The sequence below is a fragment of the Pipistrellus hanaki genome, assembly GCF_964339955.1.
Source record: "Pipistrellus hanaki genome assembly, chromosome: 10".
Lineage (NCBI taxonomy): Eukaryota > Metazoa > Chordata > Mammalia > Chiroptera > Vespertilionidae > Pipistrellus > Pipistrellus hanaki.
Genome location: NC_140512.1, coordinates 24,845,200 through 24,868,367, shown reverse-complemented (window position 1 = coordinate 24,868,367; position 23,168 = coordinate 24,845,200). Strand labels below are relative to the sequence as shown.

At 39.6% G+C, this 23,168-nt stretch overlaps 1 protein-coding gene across 3 annotated transcripts in view; it reads left to right on the top strand.

Annotated features, from left to right (window-relative positions):
- The window catches only part of ELAPOR2 (endosome-lysosome associated apoptosis and autophagy regulator family member 2), a 135,166-nt gene that overhangs the window by 47,564 nt on the left and 64,434 nt on the right, over positions 1-23,168 (top strand). For all 3 annotated transcript variants that reach the window (XR_014796182.1, XM_084897363.1, XM_084897364.1), the window contains exon 2: positions 16,122-16,242. Coding sequence is in view for 2 of the 3 variants with exons in the window: in XM_084897363.1 (XP_084753489.1) it covers positions 16,122-16,242 (121 nt within the window). In the remaining variant the exon portion in view is untranslated. The remainder of the gene's footprint in view (positions 1-16,121; positions 16,243-23,168) is intronic.

The following is a 23,168-nucleotide window of genomic DNA, read 5'->3' as shown; positions in this document are numbered from 1 at the left end:
GTGAGAGAAGTACAAAAAGCCTGCTGAGAGAGGGGTGGGGATCCAGCTGAGACAGGCAGTACCAAAAGCAAATAATAAAAAGTACCTATAATAAATATTAATAAGTAAATTGCTAACATTAGTAGCTGTGAGATGGGGAAGACAGAATTGTACTTGTGCTATTTTTGGCCCTTAGCTATGCCTCAAGCATGCTGCTGGATCTCAGAAATCTTGAGCCGCAGATTTCTCACAATACTATATTTCCTCAATTCTAAAGCACCACTTATCTTAAAATGCAACAGAGTTTTATTATTTTTTTTGAAGGGTGGGGGAACTCTTTAGTGTGTTAAAATGTAGAATAGTTTTTCCTCCCCCAACCAATAGTAGTATAAATGTAACCACTTAATTATATATAATTCTTCTTGAATATCTGTGTCCTTGACTGAGTCTGTCTTCACCTGAACTATCTGAACATTCTTCTGAATTCTATCAGCAGCTCATGAGATTGGGTGACAGGATTTTTTTGTGAATCTTCCCTTAGGATCACTACCTCTGTCTTGCCTTCCAGGACATTGGTCTCTGCGTAATTCTCCTTTTTTTATTCTGCTCTCTCTCCTGTAGTCGCTTTACATTCTGGCTTTGGTCACCACCAAGACCTTTCTCTTTTGTTGGTTCATGCCCTGGCTCAGCAGGGTTTAGGCATTCATTAGTTTACAGTTTATGTTTGACTCTTGTGGGGGTGAAGGGCTCTGATCCTCAGGCAGTCGAAAATTGCGTATAACTTTTGACTACCCCAAAACTTAACTATAGTTGTCTCTTGATCTCCACAGGGTTAGGTTCTAGGACGCCCTTGTGCATATCCAAGTCTCCATAGATGCTCAAGTCCCATAAGTAAAATGGTGTAGAACAATCCATACAATCTCTTCTTCCCAACCTCAGATTCCCAACTGGGTTTTGGAAATACTCTTTTCCCCCCTTGACTCGTTGAATCTGAGGATGGGAGACCTGGGGGTGGAGGGGGCGAATGATATATTTATTGAAGAAAAAAAATCTGTGTGTAAGTGGACCAGTGTAGTTCCAACCCATGTTGTTCATGGGTCAAATGTATATATTTAATCAGTCAGCCTTAGAGTGTCACATAGTTAAGGCTGAACTGAGGTCTCACATTTTTCTATTGTTTCTGGGTATTTTTTTAAATTTGTATTTCCTAATGTAAATGATTTGAGGCTTGTTTTATAAATATTCCTAAAAGTTTTTTGTTTGTTTGTTTGTTTTTTTTTAACTAGGTTACATTCATGGTTTTGTCACTTGTAACTAAACACTGTCTCTTTGAAGTTATTAAGAAGTGTTTGGCAGATAATATCTGAGTGACAGACCTTTAAGATGCCTGAAGTAGTTCCGTTCTAGCTTTTAAAGTTCCGTGGGCCATTCTTAGGGAATTTTGACTTCTGCCCCTCTAACTGCATTGCCTCTTGTGGGAGAGATGGCCTGTTGCACACATTCACTTTGGTTTCTGTGCCACCCCATTGTATAATTTTTTTTGCTCTTGTTTTAAGATGTTATAAGCAACGTATAAAGGTAAATTCAACTCTTGGGACACAAATAACTGAAGTGATATTCAAATGGATGGATAATTGACCTATTGTTAAATTTGCACAGGCACAGGCCGTGACTGTTACTTCTTTCTGCACAGCCAGTGGCACGTTTCTTTTGGCATGAGTTTCAGCAATCTTCAAATTTGCATTTTAGAATTGAGGAAATGAGGTACTACCTCCCTCACATTGTTGTCATGAGGATCAAATCAGAAAGTATAGCTGAAACATCTTTGCAAACTGCAATGAGCTAAAGAGGCTACAGTCCTTATTTTCTAGTGCCTTTTAAGCGCATGGCCTGAAATGTAATAATTCAGTAAAATTTTCCTGGTTAACAAACCGAAGTATTATCATATCTTGTGTCTAAATGATCATCTCATATTTGTATAGTGATTTCAGTCAACTTATTCTTATAGTCCTACAAGATAAGGAGTGAAGGCATCACAAATTTTATTACTTTGATAGACAAGAAAATTGAGACTCATAGATGTTAGGTGATTTTCCTAACACATACAGCTGGAAAAATGGTGGTGCTGGGAGTAGAATCAAGTTCATCTTAGCTCCCTTCTTAGACTATGAATAATCTGAAACTTAACATTTCTGCGCTGTTTCATGAGAAGGGTGTGAGAAAGCACCGAGAAAATATGTATTTTTCCTACAAAGAAAAGATGCCCATAGTACTGGGGGAAAGAGTAAGGCGTATAGGCTTTATAATTTTGAACCAGTGTGCCTCTTATGCTTTATCTTCTTCATTCATTCCTAGGTACAGAGAACTGTATTGTACTTTGTGAAGATAAAAATATTTCATTTTCTTGTTTGGAGTAGCTACCGTATGTTGTATATTGCTTTAAAAATTAGAATCAAGACAAAGATAATGAAAATTCATCCTTATCTGTATTTTCTAATTTTTTTAGAGTCACTCTTTATTACTTTCATAATAAAAACTTGATAATGTAAATGATATTCCAGTTTTAAAATATAAATATGCTTAAAAATATGACTGACATCTTACATGGTTATTTCTGGTTGATGGGATTATAGTAGATGTCAATTTCATGTGTTTCTACATTTTCTAAACTTTTTACACTGAACATGTACTGCTGTGTAATCAGAAAACAAAACATTGAATATTATTTAAAAACCAACACATGAGGAAAACAGACAATACTAAATAATTATAATTTTATGGTAGAAAATAAAGATATTCTCAAGCAACTAACTTACAAAGAATTATTTTTAAATTTGCTTTGAGATCATTGGTCCTCCAGGACATGGTGTGATGGTACTGAGCACAGGGAGCCACTGGGAGGGATTGGGTGAAGGGAATTATTGCTGGCCAAATTTTGCTTCCTGTGGAGCTCAGAGAGGGTTGGTGGTGAAGCTTCAGTTTTTATTCTGATTTCTGCTTCTAAGGTTTGAAGGTTCATCATTAGTTCCCAGGACTTAACAAGGGCACTATAATTGTCATGATGACATGCTTTGGAATTAGGCAGAGAGGGGTTCTAACTCTAGCTCTGCTACAGATCAGCTGTAGGGAATTGGAAGGTTATTTAAATCTTGGCCAGTTTTCTTATGTTGAAAAACTCTACCTCAAAACGTGGACAACATCGAGATATTTGTAAATAACTTAGCACAATGACTGGTACACATTAATCAATAACAGATAACAGCTGTCATCACTACCACAATTATCTACCCGATCTGGGGTTTGACACATATGTGAATATGAATTGTTATTCTAGAATTACCCCATATCTCAAGTGTCTGTCAACAGTGGCAGGTGACAGAAATCCAATTCAAGTCAGTTTAAATGGAAAAAACACAGACAAAAAAACCAAAAAAACAGCCAGCATGTTTATTGGATGTACTTCTAATTGGTGGAAATGTGAGACAGCCCTGGGGATCTCAAACCTTGCAGAATCTCTGCATGAGGGATGGTTATAATAGCTGCTTTAAATTCTTTGTTTGAAAATTCCAATATTTGTGCAATTAGAGGGTTATCATGTGATGATTGTCTTTCTCATGAGTATTCGCCAGATTTTTCTGATTCCTTTGCATATTAAATAACTTTGGATTGTATTTTGGACATTTAAAATATTATGTAGTTGAGCTCACAGAGAACAAACAGATCGTTGGTGGTGAGAGGAGGAGAAGGGTGGAGGGGGTGAGTGAAATGGGTAAAGGGGGTCAAAAGGTACAAAAATGCAGTTATAAAAGAAATAAATCATGGGATATAATCTATGGTATGGTGACTATCTATAATAATAAAAGTATAATATGCTAATTAGACCATATGACCTTCTGGATGAAGGAAGCCAGGGCCCCAAGTCCCAGAGAGAAACCTGCGCTGGCAGCTGGGGGAAGGTGGGCCTACTCTTGCATGCATTTCATGCACCGGGCCTCTAGTAGTTAATAATATTTGCATATTTGAAAGTTGCTAAGAGGGTGATATTAGAAGTGCTCATCTTGTGGTGATTATTTCAAATATATCCAAATATTGACCCGTTATGTGGTGTACTTGAAACTAATATGATGTTATATGTCAATTATACCTTAATTTAAAAAAAAATCATGTTGTGAGACATTGGGGTCTTTTTAAATCCTCTGTAGAATTTCTGTCTGTGTTAGCAGGCAGTTGCTCGGGTTGGGATCAGACCACAGATCACCTTCAGTGTGTGGTGGTTCCAGGGTTAATTCAGTTTTTAAGGCTTTTGCTATATTGTTTACTGAAGGTGGGAGGAGGTGCCGGCCCCTTGCTTGAGCCACTCAGGGTTAGCAGGAGTGATGGCTTACACTGCAGCTGAGTTCTCTGCGGCTGTGCTCGCTTCTCTGATTCTCTTCCACAGGGCCCAGCTAGCTGGAGGGCGAGCCTGAGGCTTGTGCTGGTTCACATACACAGCGAGGGGATCGATCCCCTTCTCCATTACTCCGGGATATTTCTCAGGGACTCCTTTTTATATTTCCTGTGGCCAGAAAGATGGATTACTGTGTAGTTTTAGCCTCCATGCTTTTCAGCAATCCCATCTGACTGGGGTGGAGTGACAAAAGATAGAAGGGAGAAAAAGGACAGCACGGATTTTTCTCCTGAACTCTGCATGGCGGGAGTCTCTTGTTCCAGTCCCATTACTCAGAGAGACAGGCTTCCTCTTGGGGTGTGAAGTGCCTGTGCCAGTGTGGTGCTGGCCTTGGAGGGGAAGAAAATAAAAACAAAAAAGCACAAGGTCCCCTCTCCCCACCACCACCATTATCCAGCTAACATAAGTGACTTTTCTTGATCTTCTGGCCAGAAACATGGGATTCTTTTGGAGTTTTTAAAAAAATATTTATTTTATTGATTTTGTATACACAGAGGAAGGGAGAGAGATAGTTAGAAACATCGATGAGAGAGAGTCATCGATCAGCTGCCTCTTGCACACCCCCTACTGGGGATATGTCCGCAACCAAGGTACATGCCCTTGACTGGAATCGAACCCGGGACCCTTCAGTCCCCAAGCCGATGCTCTATCCATTGAGCCAAACCGGTTTTGGCTCTTTTGGAGTTTTTGCAGTCCACACCTCCTGAACAGTTCCCTGACTTGGGTCACCTTCATCTCAGAGCTGAAGATAAAGGAAATAAAGGAAAAAATAATCAGTAAACTTTGTGAGTTTTTCAAGTTTTGACATTCTTCCCCAGTCCTCCTGCTATTATTTATTTTGTGCAGCATGGGAAAGAGACAGGTCTGTATTAGGGCCTGGCATCCAGAGATGGGCTGTGCAGTCAGAGCTGCATGGAGTCTCAGCACCATCCCCCAAAGGGTAATGAGGTCCAGGGCCATACTCTTACCTGAAAGAAATGGGAAGTTGTGAGCCAGATAGAACAGCAGAAAATCTACTTTTTCTGATTAAAAAAAAATTAATAGATATTTTAAGTTTTCTAGGAGTGTAATTATGACAATAGGTGTTATTAGGATTATATTATAAATTTTTTTTTGTTAATTTGAGAGATTCTTGTAGAGTCAGTTGAGTGCCAAAGATCTTAAATAAGGAGCTCATTTTTATTTAGCTCGTGAAATTTGCAAGCAAAAACATGATTGGATGTCAAGATTTTCAGAGCCATCTATCACCTATACTATTTCTGTAGACACCAGTGAAGCTCAATTTGAAGTGGCAGCATTGACGAATATTAGCTTTTGGATCGGAATTGTATTTTTGTAAATCTTTTCTGTCTGAACTCTGCCAGAGGCTTAGCTGGATTCAAAAGCAGAGTTTGCCCTTTCCTAAGCCAGATTGTGAAGTCAGCAAAATGTGTTGTCAGCTCCTTGTTCTCTTTTCTCCCATTGGATTATTCCCATTTTTCTTTATCCACTCTAGAATCCTTCTTGTATCTGCCTGCTTTTTGGTACTTAAGCTCTGGACCTTCTCTTCTGTTACCTTTTACCTCTCATAGGAAGTTCTCTTATGAAGTGCTGCTTATCTTTCTTGTACTTTTGTTTGGATGTTGCTGTATAATACAGATCAGTGCCATCTCAGACCAGGTGAGAGGGGCTGCTACCTTGATCTCTGGACCTGCTCCAGCTGTGTTCCTCCTCCTGCCTTCAGTTGTGGGCCAAGGAGATGCCCACCTGGGTGTCATGTCTGCCTGCCCCACACCCTTTCATATCACAATCTCCGTAACATGACTTTGGAATTACATTCTTAGAAGATCCAGGTTTGCTTCTGGGGCCTTCATGGGCTCTCCACAGGTCGATCCTCCTGATCATAGACTGTTATTTTGGGAGGGGCACTCACAGACCTTGGATGTGCAGTGAGGGCCACCACTTGCCTATGAGGAGGCTGTTTAAGGTGTGAGCTGAGACTAGAACAGGAGGGGGCACATCAATTTACATTCTTGCCTTTGTCCTGCAAATGTCAGGGACATCCTGAAGGAGACCTACTAGACTGTGCTTTATTATTATACAGATTTCTTTATGGTATTGAAGTGATGAGCAGAGATAGCTTCCAGGCAGAGAAAAAATTGCTATACCCTTCCTGGGGGCCAGGAAGAGTGTAGCAATATTGTTTCAGTAGCGTGAGGAAGTTAAGAAATCAAGTTTGGAGAAGCAGATCGAGAGTGAATCCAGAAAGGCCTTTCATGCTTTGCTAAGATTATGGACTTTATTCTCTGGTCAATTGGATGTTGTCACAGGGTTTCAAGCAGGGATGGCATAATTACAACTGGCTGCAGAGTGTCATGTATGTGGGCAAGAGCAGAAGAGGCACACCAGTTAGGCATGGGTATTTGTCACCCAGGCAGCAGAAGATGGTGATTAAAATAGGACAGGGCCGTGAGGATGGAGTTAAGAATCTTGTCCACCATGTAGGGCTATGCTGTGGATCAATTCAAATAGGATAATGTTATGAAAAGTATTTTGAAGCTGGAGCTCTGGCTGGTGTGGCTCAGTTGGTTCAGTGTTGTCCTGTGCACCTAAGGGTTGCTGGTTCCATTTTCAGTCCAAGCACATGGCAAAGTTGTAAGCTTTATCCTCAGAGTGGGGTGTATAGGGTAGCCCATTGATGTTTCTCTCACTCCCTCTTCCTTCTTCTTTCTCTAAACATCTAAAATAAAAAAAGAAAATTATTTTGAAGAGCTTATAGGGTTCTGCAAATGTTGTTAGTAGTGTTATTATTAATAATAACATAATTGCATTGTAGATAAAGGTTACCTTCCAGCTAATCTCAATTCTAGGTAAGCAGATGTAAAAATCATCTGAAATGATGTAAGTAATGGTCCTAATGTGAGTTGTCACATCCTCTGAGGGCTCCTTTGGGAGAGCAGGAAGGTGGCTCTGCTAGGCTTTGGGGCTGGTGGTTCGAGTGGAAAGGGCAGCAGTGTTGAACTTAGCTGGGCTTTGGTTTCAGTCTTGCCTGGTTTCTTGTTCTGGCATTAAGAAGGGTTAAGCAATCTGGAGAAAGGCTGAGTATAACTTAAATAAGAGCCCAGAGACAAAAGATAATTTTGAAAGGCATTGGGGGTCAGAGGAGCCTGGCTGAAGAAACCAAGTTGTTCTTGTCTCAGGACCCCTTGCTTTTTATTAACACAAATTGTCCTAAGGCAAGGTAGAGATATACACATCAAAGGGTAGGGTTTTGTACAGAAGCATTGTCAGATTGGGGAATAGCCTATGGCTGTTCAAGTGTTTGGCCAGTAGGAGACAATAACATGTAGATTCAGATGCCCTGAGCTGTCAGACAGCAAACAGTCATTTAATGCATCCTTTTCAGGTTTGGGGAAATGCCTTTAGCCATTTCCAACAGGTGATAACATATGCAACTCAGCCCTTGTTGAGTTCCCAAGTTCCATCAACCTTTCAATAAAACTCTTACAATTATGACATGCTAGAACTAGCTTCTGGCACAGTCTGGATGGGGAAGTGCCTCTGAGGTGGATTTCTTCATTCATTATGTAGCTGTTCACACATTCTGTTTTCAGTAAGAGTCCTTTTGTTCCATATGCTGCACTTGATGTCTCTGAATCTGAAAACTCCCTATTTTTATTTTACCAGAGGAAATAATTCTTGCCTTTTGTCATCATGTGGAAGGGAATTGATGGGGTCTACATTCTCAAACACATTTTCAACTAATCTTTCTATTTGCTTTCGGAGGTATTTGGTGTCTTTAATTTCTGAGAGTTTCTGCAGATCAAATCAGCTTTCTTGTTATCATCTGCCTATGCCCTTAGCGTTAGGATTTTCTTGTTTGGTAGGTCAACAAAGCTCCCCTTATGCTTTCCATCTTCTAAAAAAAAAAAAAAAAAAAGAAAAAAAGTGTTAACACCCGCATCTATTATAATTTTCACTTCTACTCTTTACTTTTTTCATCTTACAGTATTTTTATTCCTTTACTCTTTGTTCCCTTTAGAAATTCTACTCTTTTGCAAGATTGTAGGAAGCGGAGATAAACATATATTTAATTCATCAATTTTAAATGTAATTAGATAATAAAACAATGATTGCCTGTGTTCAAAGATGTTTTTATACAAGAGCATACATTTCCCTCAATCTCTTCTATGAGAGTTTTCAAATCAATATCTCTAATATTGATATTATTATAGATTGTCTAATAGTAGGTCTCTTTAGAAAAATCAAAGTTTCTTTCATTTCTTCGCAGGTATTATTATAGTACAGATGATTATATCATGGGTAGATTTGTTTTAGAATGCTCTTTTTTGAAACTGTCCCTGACAGTGCATACCAGTGCAGGAGGTGGTTGGTTTCCCTTAATCAAGAACAGTGAGTATATGAGCTATAGACTCTAGTACTACAGTCACAGATTTTTCTTTTCAAGAGGAACCCGAAAAGACTGGTTTGGCTCAGTGGATAGAGCGTCGGCCTGCGGACTGAAAGTGTCCCAGGTTCGATTCCGGTCAAGGGCATGTGCCTTGGTTGCGGGCACATCCCCAGTGGGGGTGTGCAGGAGGCAGCTGATCGATGATTCTCTCTCATTGATGTTTCTAACTCTCTATCCCTCTCTCTTCTTTTCTGTGAAAAATCAATAAAAAATATATATATATAAAAAAAGAGGAACCCGAGATGCAGAGAGTTAGTGGAGATGCTTAGGATCTTTCTTAGATTTAGCCCTGGCACAGGCGAGACTGGGTTCCAGGTCTGTGGTGCCCAATTCATTGCCTACCTCTTTACAAACCGGAATCGAGAGCCATGGGGAGCAAATGGCCTCAGCTGGGTCTTTCCAGGAAACCCGCCGCTCTTTCATTCCCACGAAAAGGCAAGCCTGAGGAGAGCAGAGCTGTTTCATTCTCTGCAGTGTCCCCGTTATTACCCGGTGGCACACGGGAGGCGCCCCGTAAATACGTATACTGAACTACAAATGGAATTGAGTTACCTCTAAGACATTGTTTACAAAGACCGACCCGGAGTCAGGCTTAACACAGGAATGTTTCCAAAATAATTTCTAAAAAAAAAAAAAACAACCACAACTGTCTGCAATGCAGAGAAAAGGATGTGTCATAAATAGATCAGATACATAGTACTTTACTTAGCCCTAGGTTCCCATGGTAACTTCAGGTTCCTTTTCTAAAAGAAAAATCGGAACATAAATATGTCTGCACAGTGCTGCTGTGCCCATGTCCTGGAGGATGCAGGCTAAGGAAGTTTTTATTATAACTTGAATATGTGTCCGCATGAAGTATTCTCACACTTTTGACCTTCCCACATCGTGGGTTGAGTACGCTTATTCACTGGAATGAGAGCTGAAATATTTGCGCCCTGCGTTACCGTCTCAGGCTCTCTGCCTTTGTCCTACTTGCCATCTAGCTTTCTCAAATCAGGGTGCCATGCACTTTGCTGAGCACTTCACTTTGAGGACCTTTCTCCCAGAGGAACTGCAGTGTCATCATCTACAAGGCTGTGCTAGTCTCAACGTTCCACATAAATATTCAGAGAAGGAGCCTTGTAGTAAGAAAAGGAATTACGTTGGTTTCCTTTTGTCCCTTCTCTCTCTGTGTGCTCTCTTAGGCATCAGCAATTTTTTCTTCTTTTAGGTCAGAGGTCTTCTACCAGCTCCACTGCTGTTGATGCTGTACTAGAATTTGTGGTCATCTGCTGGGTCTTTATAATTAACCCAGGTCAACTCTTAATTGACTATAGAGATTAGGCAGGGAGCACCAGGGAGCTCATTTTCTCATTGGCAGGCCAGTGCCATGAATGAATCTTGGAGGACAGAAGACCAGGCAGCTTTGTTTGTTTGTTTGTTCTTTCATTAGCTCTTTTAATCATGCACCTCTCTACCCATCCTTTGGCCAATATATTTCACTGCATATCTTTAGGCCTATTATCTCCAGGCTTGCTCTCACTGTCAAATCTGCTGTTTATGAGGGAACTGGTGAGCATAGAACAGCTACACACTGCCTGTCTCTTGGGATTTTTCATTCAAAGCCTCTTCAGACGGTTTCAGCTCACAGAAATTCTTCTGACTCTGAAATCATAATAAATCATAATCATGGCCTCTAAAAGGCAAGCTATTTGGGTGCTAAGTAATTGGTATCTGATAGAGGGCTTACGAAAAATTGGCTGTGATGAGTTCATTGACAAGTGGTACAATGCTGTACTTTATGGGAGAGTTTAAGGGATTTTTATTGGTAATTTTCCCCAGATAGAGTTTTTACTTGCAAACTGATTTGTGATGGTACTGTTATACTTTGGAGCCCTTAATCTTTGTGCTCTCTTATAAAATTACTAATAGCCCTGCTCATGAATCCATGTGCCAGTGGGATTCTGTGGGGCCTGGCTGCTCCACGCCTGCTGCCCAGAGGCACTCCGTGGCCCAGAGGCCTATCCATTTAGAAACCTCGTTTGCAAAATGCTTCCTTCATTGCCAGGGTGACAACAGCTAGGGTGATCTTGCCTTGTCGCCATGGCGATGAAGCAAGCGTTCTGCCAGGCTGCTTACGCTGCCCCTCTGTCCTCCCCCCCAACTAGGGGACTTCAGGGGGACTGAGAGGACTGGGCACCGCCATATTGTGGCTATGGGTGCTGCCATCTTTGTGATGGAGTGATGGTTAATTTGCATATTACTCTTTTATTAAATAGGATATGTTTTTTTTTTTTTTTTTTGTGTGTGTGTGTGTGCTTATGTCCTATCTAATGCAACAAAATCATAAACAAACTTATTGAGTGTGAGGAGTTTGTTTTATATTTATTTTAAATTTTCCTCCTAATTCTTAGGCCATAGTACTTATTTAATAATTAAGTGCCACATCTATAATAATATAAGTGTAATATGCTAATTAGACTGGTTGTCCTTCTGGATGAAGCCGGGCTGCGAAGGAAGCCCAGGTCGCAGGTGCTTGCCGGTGGCCAGAGGGAAGCCCAGGTCCTGGGTGTCAGAGGGAAGCCAGTGCTAGCAGTTGGGGGAAGGAAGGCCTAATCTTGCATGAATTCCATGCATCAGGCCTCTAATAGTAAATAGTGATATATGGGAATGTTAATATACAAAACAGCATATTGCTATATGCATAAATATGTTATATATTAATATCAATATATAAAATAATATATGTATATTATCAATATGATGTCAAAATATCTCTATAAGCATATTATATTATATTTATATATGTGACTTATTTGAGACATTGTGCAGCTTATATGAAGTTAAACTATAACAGCTGTCATAATTGGGAGATATGACACACTTTTCCCATGAGTACCATGAGGCTTTCATATTGTAAATTACCTTTGTGTTATGGGGCTTCAGAAAAACCAGAGCTGGTCAGTGAAGTGATAAAAACAGATTTCAGCCAAGACCGGTTTGGCTCAATGGATAGAGCGCCGGCTTGGGGACTGAAGGGTCCTGGGTTCGATTCCGGTCAGGGGCATGTACGTTGGTTGCGGGCATATCCCCGGTAGGGGGCGTGCAGGAGGCAGCTGATCGATGACTCTCTCTCATCGATGTTTCTAACTCTCTATCTCTCTCCCTTCCTCTCTGTACAAAATCAATAAAAATATTTAAAAAAACAAAACAAAAACAAAAAAAAAACAAAAAAAAAACAGATTTCATTCAGGAATCTATAGGGGAAAACAGGTTTCAGTACAGAACTGGACTTATTTCCTCTATAGCAGGGGTCCTCAAACTTTTTAAAGTGGGGGCCAGATCACGGTCCCTCAGAGAGCTGGAGGGCCGGACTATATGAACTACTAATTCCTACTGTAACACCTCGGCTGTGCTCACTGCCCAAAAAACCTGGCGGGCCGGATCAGACTCCTCTGCGGGCCGCATGTGGCCCGCGGGCCGTAGTTTGAAGACCCCTGCTCTATAGTATGGGCAAGCGAGAATTTATATAGGCAAGGAGCAAGGTGAAGGCCAGTGGATGGAAAATTATTAAGGGGAAACATCAGAGCTAAGAGAGGAATTTTGCTAAACTGACATTGACGGGATTCTTGCTAAAACCGGGTGATTCAAAGATGAACATGGTAGCCCCAAAGTCAAAGATTCATTGGGAAGAGAGCCCGACTAAACATTGGTCAAGGAAAGAGTTTTTGTCTGGGGTACTGTGGACATCCAATGTTTATCTGGGTGTATCCTGATAATTTGTGTTTTAGGTGTAAGATAACACAATTTGAGTTTTTGTTATTTGAGAGTTTGTGCCTATATCTTTATTTGTGAATGTGTGGTTGTGTGGGTTTTACCATGATTTCTATTGAGGGTAGTCTTCCCTACGTGTTTGGTGATGAGGAGCAATTATTCTCTTGGGGTTGTTTCCTGGTTCCCACATATTTGCAATGTAAAGTTTTCAGGGAATCCCATCATTTTGTTATTCGGTGCAGGATCTTCATGCTCCAGCATTCTGTGATCTGGCCACTCAGTGTATATCCTATATAATAAAAAGGCTAATATGCACATCGTCCCATCCAGCAGGAGTTCAACCAGCAGGGAGGCTGGCCAACAGCTCATGTTTCCTCCCCCTGGCCAGGCAGGCCGGACCCCACCCATGCACAAATATATATATATATATATATATATATACATACACACACACACACACACACACACACACACACACGCTGAGTGGCCAGATTATTATGCATTCAGAGATCATAATAATCTGGCCACTCAGTGTAGAGTGCACTCTGACTGATATCAACATGCTTGGTGATAAACTGTCAGGAACACTGAAATGCAGGAAAATCTGTCAGGAATCTCCCCCCCTTGTCAGGGAAAATTTGAAACACATTGAAATAGGCAGAAAATATTCCCAGGTGTCATGTGTAGTGCACAGTTCTGAAGGTTCAGTTTCTATAGGGGCCTGCTTCTTTTCTTTGAGCTATTTTACAACACTGTGAGGTGTAAGAAACCAATAGGAATACAAATTACTCTTGTCCATAGAAATGAAAAGACATTTTACCCTTTGGAATGCAATTGATTATTATGCTGTGGATATTTACCAGATCAGCATCTCTAAGTCAATTCAGTTCACTTTCTGGATTGCCTGTTTATGTGTGTTTGAATTCTTCTTTGAACTGGTGGTACCTTCTTACTGATATATGTGCTAATGAATGATTTATATAAAATCTTTGAAATGCAGTAACTTTATATTTGTATGAGAAATTTTTTTTTTTTTTTACATTCTTTTAAGTATTCCTTATCACCCAGAAAATTTCTAATTTCAGGGATCTGTTCAAGTACTCAATGTTTACTGGACTTCTTGCCTCCAGAACTGTGAAAAGATACATTTTTATTATCGCAAGTGGCTAAGTGTGTGGTAATTAGTTGCAGCAGCCACAGAAAACTTAATACAGAAACAGAGAGAAATCGAATCATTTCCCTCTTCTCTGTACTTTGTATCTCTTTGAATTTAAGACATCTTTATGATTACTGTTAGACTTCTACAGCCATTAGGCTTTTACATGAGAAACTGTCACCAACTCATGTTTTAAAACAGTAACCTTTTATTTGAAGCATAATGGCATTACGTAAACTGAAAATGCTTGTAAATAAACAGAAGGCTTGACTTCTGCTCTCGGCTATGCTCCTTATTAGCTGGGTATCTCTGGGTAAATTATTTACTCAGAGTTTCATTTGTACAATGGGAGTAATATGAACTCTTCTTCCTAAACCACATAATCGTTATTGGTATTTAATGATGTAAGAATATATGAAAAATAGCAGATAAATAATGTAAATGCAAGACTCTTTTAATGCTTAACAAGTATGCTCTCCCTAGTTATGATGAGCAGTTTTGCACATAAATCACTGACCACATCAAACATTTTCTCCCCTTAAGTTAGATGCTAGGAGTGAGATTTTGGGTTCAAAAGTTTGAACACTTTAAAGTCCTGGATTCATATAGACAGACTTCTCTCCAGAAAGCCTATACCACTTTGCTCTCTCATTGGAAGCACACAAATGCTTATTTTATTATAGTTACACTAGAGAGTTTTGAAAGAAGTATTTTAAATGTTGTACCAACTTGATGAACATTATTATTTGCATTTCTTTGACAAGGTTTAATATTTTTTTTGGTGTATTCCTTGACCATTTGTATTGTTCTTTAATAAATTGCTTGAGTTCTTCAACTATATTTCTAAATAGTATTTGCCCTTTTCCTTACTGATTTTTAGAAACCCAGTATTCTTAAGCTAATGAACCTTGGTTTTGTGTTATTCCTTCACCAGTTTGTTATTGTTTACTGTTACTTCAGTTTATGACTTTTATGTTCAGTAATTGTATGTAGTCAAATTCAGTGAGCTTCTCATTTTATCTTAGGTATATGCAGAAATTGAAGCAGGGGAAACAGAAACCCAGGTGGTTTGTCCTTACCATATCACTACTAGCTCTTTTCTCTCTATCCTCCTCTCTATCCCTATTGTTGTTAGTAATTCTACCATTGATCAAACGCTAACTCAGTGCAGCCCAACATGCCTGGCATGTTACATGCATTATCTCAGTTAATTTCCACAATAACCATACAAGATAGCAAATATTATTTTTCTAACTTTACTAATGAGAAAAATCAATGCTTTGAGAGGTCAGTAACTTGCCCAATATCATATAGATAGCATGTGGAGGAATGGGCTGTGAATCTCAGAACCCATTTCTTAACTGGTGTTCTTGCCATGTGGATACACACACAACCAAGATAACTCCCTGCCTCCTGCACCCGATTTCTTGAGTGGGGGTGTGACTTGACATTTCTTTTCTCTCCTGTCCTTGTTACAGTAAAGGAGGAAAATAGGGTGGGTGAAGCAAAAGAACAACAGCCAAGCTATTGAATTGAATTAATAGGATATTGAACTGAAAATATTTTGGGGAGGACTTTGAACTTCTCTCATTCTTCAAATGCTCCAATGGCATTTTGTCCCTGTTCCTCTAAGCTCAGGCATCTCACATGTGTAATGTTCTCTGACCAATGGAGGGCACTGTGAAAATTTCAAAGCAACCTTAGGCCAGAGACAAGTGGATTGGTCTTAATATGGCAATTATTATAAATGTTTATTTTATAGCCTGTGATTGATGACAGCATGCTGTGGTGTGTGTGTATGGAGCCTGGGAGAGCTGCTTGAAAAATTGGTAGACTTTTACTAGCATTTGGATGATTATTTATTATGCCTTTGTTAAATTTTAAACAGAGCAAGAATTGGGAGTGATTCTCTTATTTCTTTCTTTGAAAAACTTGGGGCAGTGACAGCATCCAATTTCCTAGTGTTATTTTGCTCTAATATGCCCATTTATCAATTATTTAGAGCTCTCAAAACCTGCTAAAGAAATGGGGAAATGTGCTGTAGCCTCTTTAGGGTGGGTGAGACTAAAAGGTCAGTGACACACTTGAGAGCATTGACTATCCTGTCCCTCATCCCTTCCTTAGTGCCTAATTAGTGCCTGGCATGGTGCATTTTTTAAAATTAAAAACACACACATGAGAAACAACTACTTGGTGTGGCCTGAGTGGGGGAAGAAGGAGAGTTAACCAGAGGGTGAAGTTTGGAGTCAGGCTTGTATGTTTGGGGGTGATGAAGAAAGCACTGTTGTCCCTTTGAAAGCGGCTCTAACAAAGGCTTATTTTGTAATTGTTTGCAGAAAGATTACCACTTTGAATATACGGAATGTGATAGCAGTGGCTCCAGGTGGAGAGTTGCCATTCCGAATTCTGCAGTGGACTGCTCTGGCCTGCCTGACCCAGTGAGAGGCAAAGAATGCAGTATGTTTCACTTTTTGACCACTTTTTTCCCCTGATTAAACCATTCCTCCTTCATATCAGTTGATTGTAATGACTGTGAGACCTTTGAAAAAAGAAAAAAGACATGTAGCATTGATGTCTAGCAGAGCAAAATCATCCTTTTTTAACACATGTAATAGTAAAGGATATTAATTTACAATGTGCTGTACATTAAATCCCTGGAGCTTATATATTGTATAACTAGAAGTTTGTTTTTCTTATTACCCTTCACATTTTTCACCCATCCTCTACCCCCTTTCCTCTGGCAATCATCATTTTGTTCATTCTCCATAACTATGAGTCTGCTTCTGTTTTTTTTGTTTTGTTTTGTTGTTTTTTTAGATTCCACATATAAATGAAATCATATGATGTTTGTCTTTCTCTGTTTGACTTATTTATTGGCAAGAATGTGGAGAAATGTTGTACTGTTTTGTGTACTTGAAATTCTGGAGGGCAGGGTGGCAGAATTTCTCTTTAATAGATTTCTGTTTTTAAATTTCTAAAAAGTTTTAAAATGTTTGGTAAATTACACATAATAAAAAATTTACCATCTTAACCATTTTAAAGTACACAGTCCAGAGGCATGAAGTACGTTTACCATCATCTATCCACAGAACTCTTTCGTCTAGCAATGGATTTCTTGTTTGTAGCCATAGAAATAATGTAATTTTCCTTATTACTATAACCTACAGAGAGACTGTAGAATTGATGACGGTCATATTCAATAGCTTGTCTTTTAGCAATTAAGCAGGTTTGAAGTACAACATTACGAATTAACAGAGAAAATAGATTAACATCTAGTTTAAATTATAAACTCTACTTTTTAAATCTTTAATTTGGTGATTCACAAGTTCCTGCAGTGAACTAGTCTAGGGGTAGACTGGAGTTTAAAGCTGGAAGTAAGACAAAAGAAGTTATTTTGCTTAAATTAGCTTTCCAAATGGAATTCCTAAAAGCTTAGTTCTGCTCCCAAATGGAAGAGCAGATAAGCAAATGGTTAAATGACAGTGAATCCCTTCTGTTCGTAGAGAGTGTATCTCTGTTTCTGGGTGGTGGGTTTACTGAAAAAAGGGAGATGGGGAGATGCAAAAGTCTTCTGGGGAAAATCAGGGAAGAAAACCATTATTTCTTAATTAACGCTATTAAATGAAGACAGAGAGGAACCCCTATCCAGATCAAGAGTTCAGTCCAAATATGTGATATCTTAATCAATAAAGAAATTAAAAAAAAAGAGTTTAGTCCAGCAAGATTCTTAAGAGTATAGTGGGGTCAGTACAGAAGACGACATAAGACTGAGATGTACGCAGCCATTTGGCAGAGAGAGGATCGGCTATGTGAGGAAGGATTGTGAATAATACCTATAGTGTTGGCTCGTTGTAAAGTTGCTTCACAGTGAAAACTTGTATAACATTTGTCCATGTTTGCTTTTTACTTGTTGAGCTAATTCCTTGGTTCCCATGTACATAGCCCTGTGGAGGTGAACTACCTAGCTGTTATGAACACTACTCCATATCTAGGTGTTGTGCTGGTGCTGGCAGGAAATGGGTCACAGTGGAGGATTTTACTCCATGGAAATTGGCAAACACTACAAATCAGGGAGCTCCATTCCTTTGGGAGCTGGTTATTAAACATTTACCAGCACACCACTGATTAAATTTATTGCCCAAGTGTTAAAAAATCTGTTACAGAATTGATGTCTGAATAGTCATCATTTCTATTTGAATGTTGCCAACGACATTCTTTGCTCATTATTTACTATAATTTCCCACAGTTAATATTATGAATCTGACAGTCCAGCAATAATTTTTCTAAAAACTCTAATAACCAAGTCAATATTAGCTATAACTTTAAAAATGATACAGCTTACTTTAAAAATTAAACCCTAATAATGACAGTACTTATGTGATGGATGGGAAATTTTTTTATCTTGGGATTTTGTCCGAAATCTAACTTACAAGTATTTCACACATCTATAATAATAAAAGTGTAATATGCTAATTAGACCAGACGTCCTTCTGGATGTCCTTCTGGACGACCTTCTGGATGAAGCCAAGGTTGGGAGGGAAGCCTGGGTCCCAGGTACCTGCTGGCAGCTGGAGGGAAATCTGGGGTCTGGGTGCCTGCTGGTGGCTGGAGGGAAGCCTGGGTCCCAGTTGCCAGAGGGAAGGAAGGCCTATTCTTGCACAAATTTTGTGCATCGGGCCTCTAGTACACTTTGGAAGGTGTGGCCTCTGATAAGTGACTTTTTCTTTGAATAGTAAAGACAAGTTATTTTAAAACTCACAAGAAACTTAACAGATCTAAGTAATTTAGAAGCCCATCTAATTCATAACATTAAACGCAGCACTTACCACATTACTAGTCATTAAAGTAACAAGGAAAGGCAGTTATGGTAATAACTGAACATTTCTTCAGTGGCTTAGATTTCTATTGCTAATAATAGCGGCCATTCTCATGTAATGATAATGAGCTAAACATTGTGCCTAGAGCTTTATAACATTATCCTGTTGTATCCCCACAATCATCCTCTCAGGTAGCTACTATCAATGTTTCCATTTAACTGTTGAGAAAACTCAGAGTTGACGTGGTGAAGTGAGTTACCCCAGGTCATTCAGCTGAACTATGGCCCATCTCTTAAGACTTGTCTGATTCCCATGGAGTTCATCACCACATGAAGAGGACAGTCTGCAGGAGCTCCAGGGTCCCACAGAGAGAGATATAAAGTTTCATCATGGGACACCATCAAGGGAAGGCATTAGAAACTCTTGTGTTTCAAGAATAAACGAGAGTAAAAGTGTTGTGGTTCACCAATGGCATGTTTACATGCAAACCGTACCTGAGAGATGCTAAGACCTCAGATGGTGGTTGATGGCCCCCCATTCTTGACTTGGCAGTGATGCCATGATGATATGGCCCAGTAGTTGGGTCATATAAAAAAGTGGGATGTGGCAACTTTAAGTGAAAAATATTTAGGGCAATGGCTGTGTGGGCTATTATTTCCCCAGATGCTAATGCTGCTCAATGAAGTCAAACTCAGAATTAGGCCTCAATTGACATTGTTATAGATTCTTCAAAATATAATTGGGTAGAAGCGATAGAGAAGGCCTTTCCATAGGAAAGGCAGTACAGGACTTTAGCAATCTACATTTTTTTTTCCAAAGAAATTATATTGTATCTATTTTTTAAAAGTTTACATAGACTTCGGCAGACGGCTTCTCCGAGTGAAGTTAATGAGAAGGCAGGTATCGGTTTTTGTTGTGCTAGAACCCTGGGGTGAGTTCACACCTCTCTTTCTCTGTGATGCTACTGGCTTAGTTACAGGGAACTCTGCTGCTCCTTCCAAGCCCTGGTCCTCTGTCTTGTTTCTGTGGGCATCACCCACCATTTGAAGTGTTGGCATCTCTCAGGCACAGCTTGCAAGTAGCGTGCCATTCCTGAACTATAACACTTCTTGTCCTTTTCCAGAACAAGGGGATATAACCCCTGTTCCACCCCTTCTCCACTGTTGGGTCACTTCCCTCTTGCATGAGTTCCTGAAATCTTCCCTTGACATTCTTAGATCATAAAAGAATGATAGTCATTCTGGAATTCTCTCTCTCTTCCTCACCTCTTTCTGTCTCCCCACACACTGGATAAAAGGACTTTTCATTTCAAACCAAACCTTAGAAATAAAAGCCTGGCTACTAGGAGTGGGGAGAGCATATCTTTTCCTAGTTCCTTATGTATTTTCAGACAAGTCTAGAACACTGAGGGGGAAATACCAGTAAACCTAAGACATCTCTTCCTTTTGGGAGTGTACTTCTTCAACTGCTTACTCCTTCAAATATTTCTCAGTCCGTGACTTCACCTTAACACATTATTTTCTAATTGGAGATGTGCATTTAAAATACCTGTATTTCTATATTAGCACATATTCGAACCAGTCATAGTATGTGGTCATTGTTTATTCTTTTATTTTAGTATTTATATAAATTTCTTATATGTGCTTTTCTTGGGTCAAAAAATGCTGTGCTCAGATTAGAAAAATAAAGCGTTGAATAAAAAATAAACTTTTTTTATTGTCTCTCTCAGATCTATTGTCTTAACCCACATCCAGTGGGCCTTAAGGAGTAAGAGTAAATGGTGACAGTTTGAGCCAACAGCTTTTGGTTTCAGTTCGGAATTGGAAAAGGAAGAATTGTCATGGAAAGAGAATTGGTTTTAGCTTTCTGGAGGGGAAATTGAAAAATCCAATACTTGGATCATAAGTCTTTCAAATGTAGGCTTTCCCCCCAAGAGTCAATACATAGTTTGTCTCATTTGTATTAGGAGTTGTTATTGATACTGTAGCAGGTGCAGTTGGGCAACTTGAGCACATTGGCACTGAGTGGCAATTGAATGCCATGATCTACCTCCGTTCTATGGAATATTCATCCCACACGAAAAGAAGTGTGCCAGGGTTTTATGTGCTGAAATACCAGTACATTGGAAAATAGTGAATGATGTAGCTCCTTCATGGAGGGATATAGTGCGCATTTTCAAATTAAAATCTCTGTGAAATCTAATAAACATTTACTATGTCTTAACTGCATTGTGTTTTAAAAAAATATATTTTATTGATTTTTTTTTTTTACAGAGAGGAAGGGAGAGGTATAAAGAGCTAGAAACATCGATGAGAGAGAAACATCGATCAGCTGCCTCCTGCACACACCCCCACCAGGGATGTGCCTACAACCAATGTATGTGCCCTTGATTGGAATTGATCCTGGGCCCCTTGCGTCCGCAGACAGATGCTCTATCCACTGAGCCAAACCGGTTTCGGCTGCATTGTGTTTTATTCAGAGTTTTCCAGGTGTTTTTTTTTAAATTAAAAAAAAAAATTTTTTTTTATAGGACTCTTTTATCTGACGTGTTGTTAGTGCCCTTTAGCTAATTTTGGCAGGTATTGTTTTTGGAAAATACATATTTAGCTAATTTATTAAACATTTACCTGTTGTTAGTTATACTATGATTTAACTCTTTTCATACATTTTCTCTGATCTACAAGGTTCAGTTGCAGCATCATTGCATAGTGTCCAATTGAACACCCCCGATGGTTGGTGGTCAGGTGTGGTATACACCTGGGTTAAACCCCAGATCTGCATCTGACTTGTATGTCTTGGGAAAATTATTTAGTTGATAGGTACTTATTGAGCTTTAATTTATTCCCTGAACAAACATTTCCTGAGTATACCTATATTCTTGATGACAGGAATCCAAAAATAAATAGGGGGGGGGGAAAAAAGATTCCTGTCTTCCAGGACCTTTCATTCAAATGAGGGAGCAGATGGGTAAATACATTATTTATAGTATGGAGGCAAAGGGCATGATAGATATAAATACCTGGGGTGATTTTACTCAGGAGGGAGGGATGACCTCTGCCCAGAGGGAGTCAAGAGGGCCTCCAAGTAAAGCTGGCGTAAGTTTAAAGTCCAGGCTGAATAGCCATGGAAAATTGGCTGTGCCCTGGCAGGTTCATATGAAAAATTGTGTTGTGGTTTAGAGTTGAGGCCGGGGTTAAATGTCATACTTAATGGGTCATCCCTGTTAATTTTCTGAGCATCTCTGTGGCGAGCCCTGAAGGGAGAAGTTCTTTAACCGTGGAGCTCAGTGGTATTTGAAGCACAAGAAAGCTGGGAAGAGGTACAGATTAGGGGCAGCAATGGGTTTTCCAGGTGCTCTCTGAGATCTGCATGGCTCACTTTTAGGGAGGTTGTGAGAGAGAATAGAGATCCTGGAAAATCTCAAAGGCCCTGTTTGTCACACCAAGGATTTGACCTGGCAACAGCCATTCACAGGTATTTGAGCGGCCCAAATGAGGCCAGGAATCATAACTACCGTATATCTCTCTATATAAAAGCCTAGAAGACCGGTCCATCAGTCGACTAGCTGGTAGCTATGACACGCACTGACCACCAGGGGGCAGATGCTCAATGAAAGAGCTGCTGGGCAACAGCAATTTTGCAGAATGCCCTCTTGTACTTCAGGACCCCCAAGGGGATATTGGACTGCCAGTTTTGGCTCATTCTCTGCAGGCTAGGACAAGGGATCCCACTGGTGCAAGAATCCATGCACTGGGCCTCTAGTAATAATTTAACTTCATCTATATATATAAAAGGCTAATATGCTAAATGTCTGACCTTCCGGGTAATGACGTCATGTAGCAATGCCTGGCTTTGTCTCCCTAGTGACTGACCTCTTTGCAGTTTCTTCAGCTCAGGAACACACCTTGCTTCGTAGCCTGGTGGAAACATTTCACACTTTAACCAAATGTCTGTGAAGTGTTTTCCTGTGCTTCATCTCATTTGATCCTCACAGAAGTCCTGGAGTAGTTAGATAAGAGACTTGGTGGAATATTATTTTCTTTTCATTAGCTGGAAAATGGAGATTTATAAAGCTTAGAAATTTGACCCGACTGAAAAGAAGTAAGAAATGGTGGTCCTTGAAAGTGACTTCAGGTTTTCTCACTGTGCAGGATATAGTCAAACACTACAGTTAAATATTTTAACCTTTTGTTTTCCCTGCATGATCTACAATAATAATCTGCTTCATGTTGATATTTACTGCTGTGTTGCTAACAGTTACCTGAGAGAAAAGTTGAGGTTCTTCACTGGGCTGGAAAATGTTTAGCTAAATTAAGCAACGTCTAATTAAGCAAGTTTATTCTATTATATATATGTAGAAAAGGCTAAGTTGATTCGCACATGCACAATATATATGAAGCTCTTGCTGGCGCCAGTCGCATGTGTGTGTTTTGATCTTTCATTGTCGATTATAAATTTGGTTGACACTTCTGTTATAGAGAAAGGCCTAATAGTGATATTGAAATACTTCTTCTAATTAATTTCCTTTCAATGTGCATGAATTTGTGCACTGGGCCACTAGTAGCC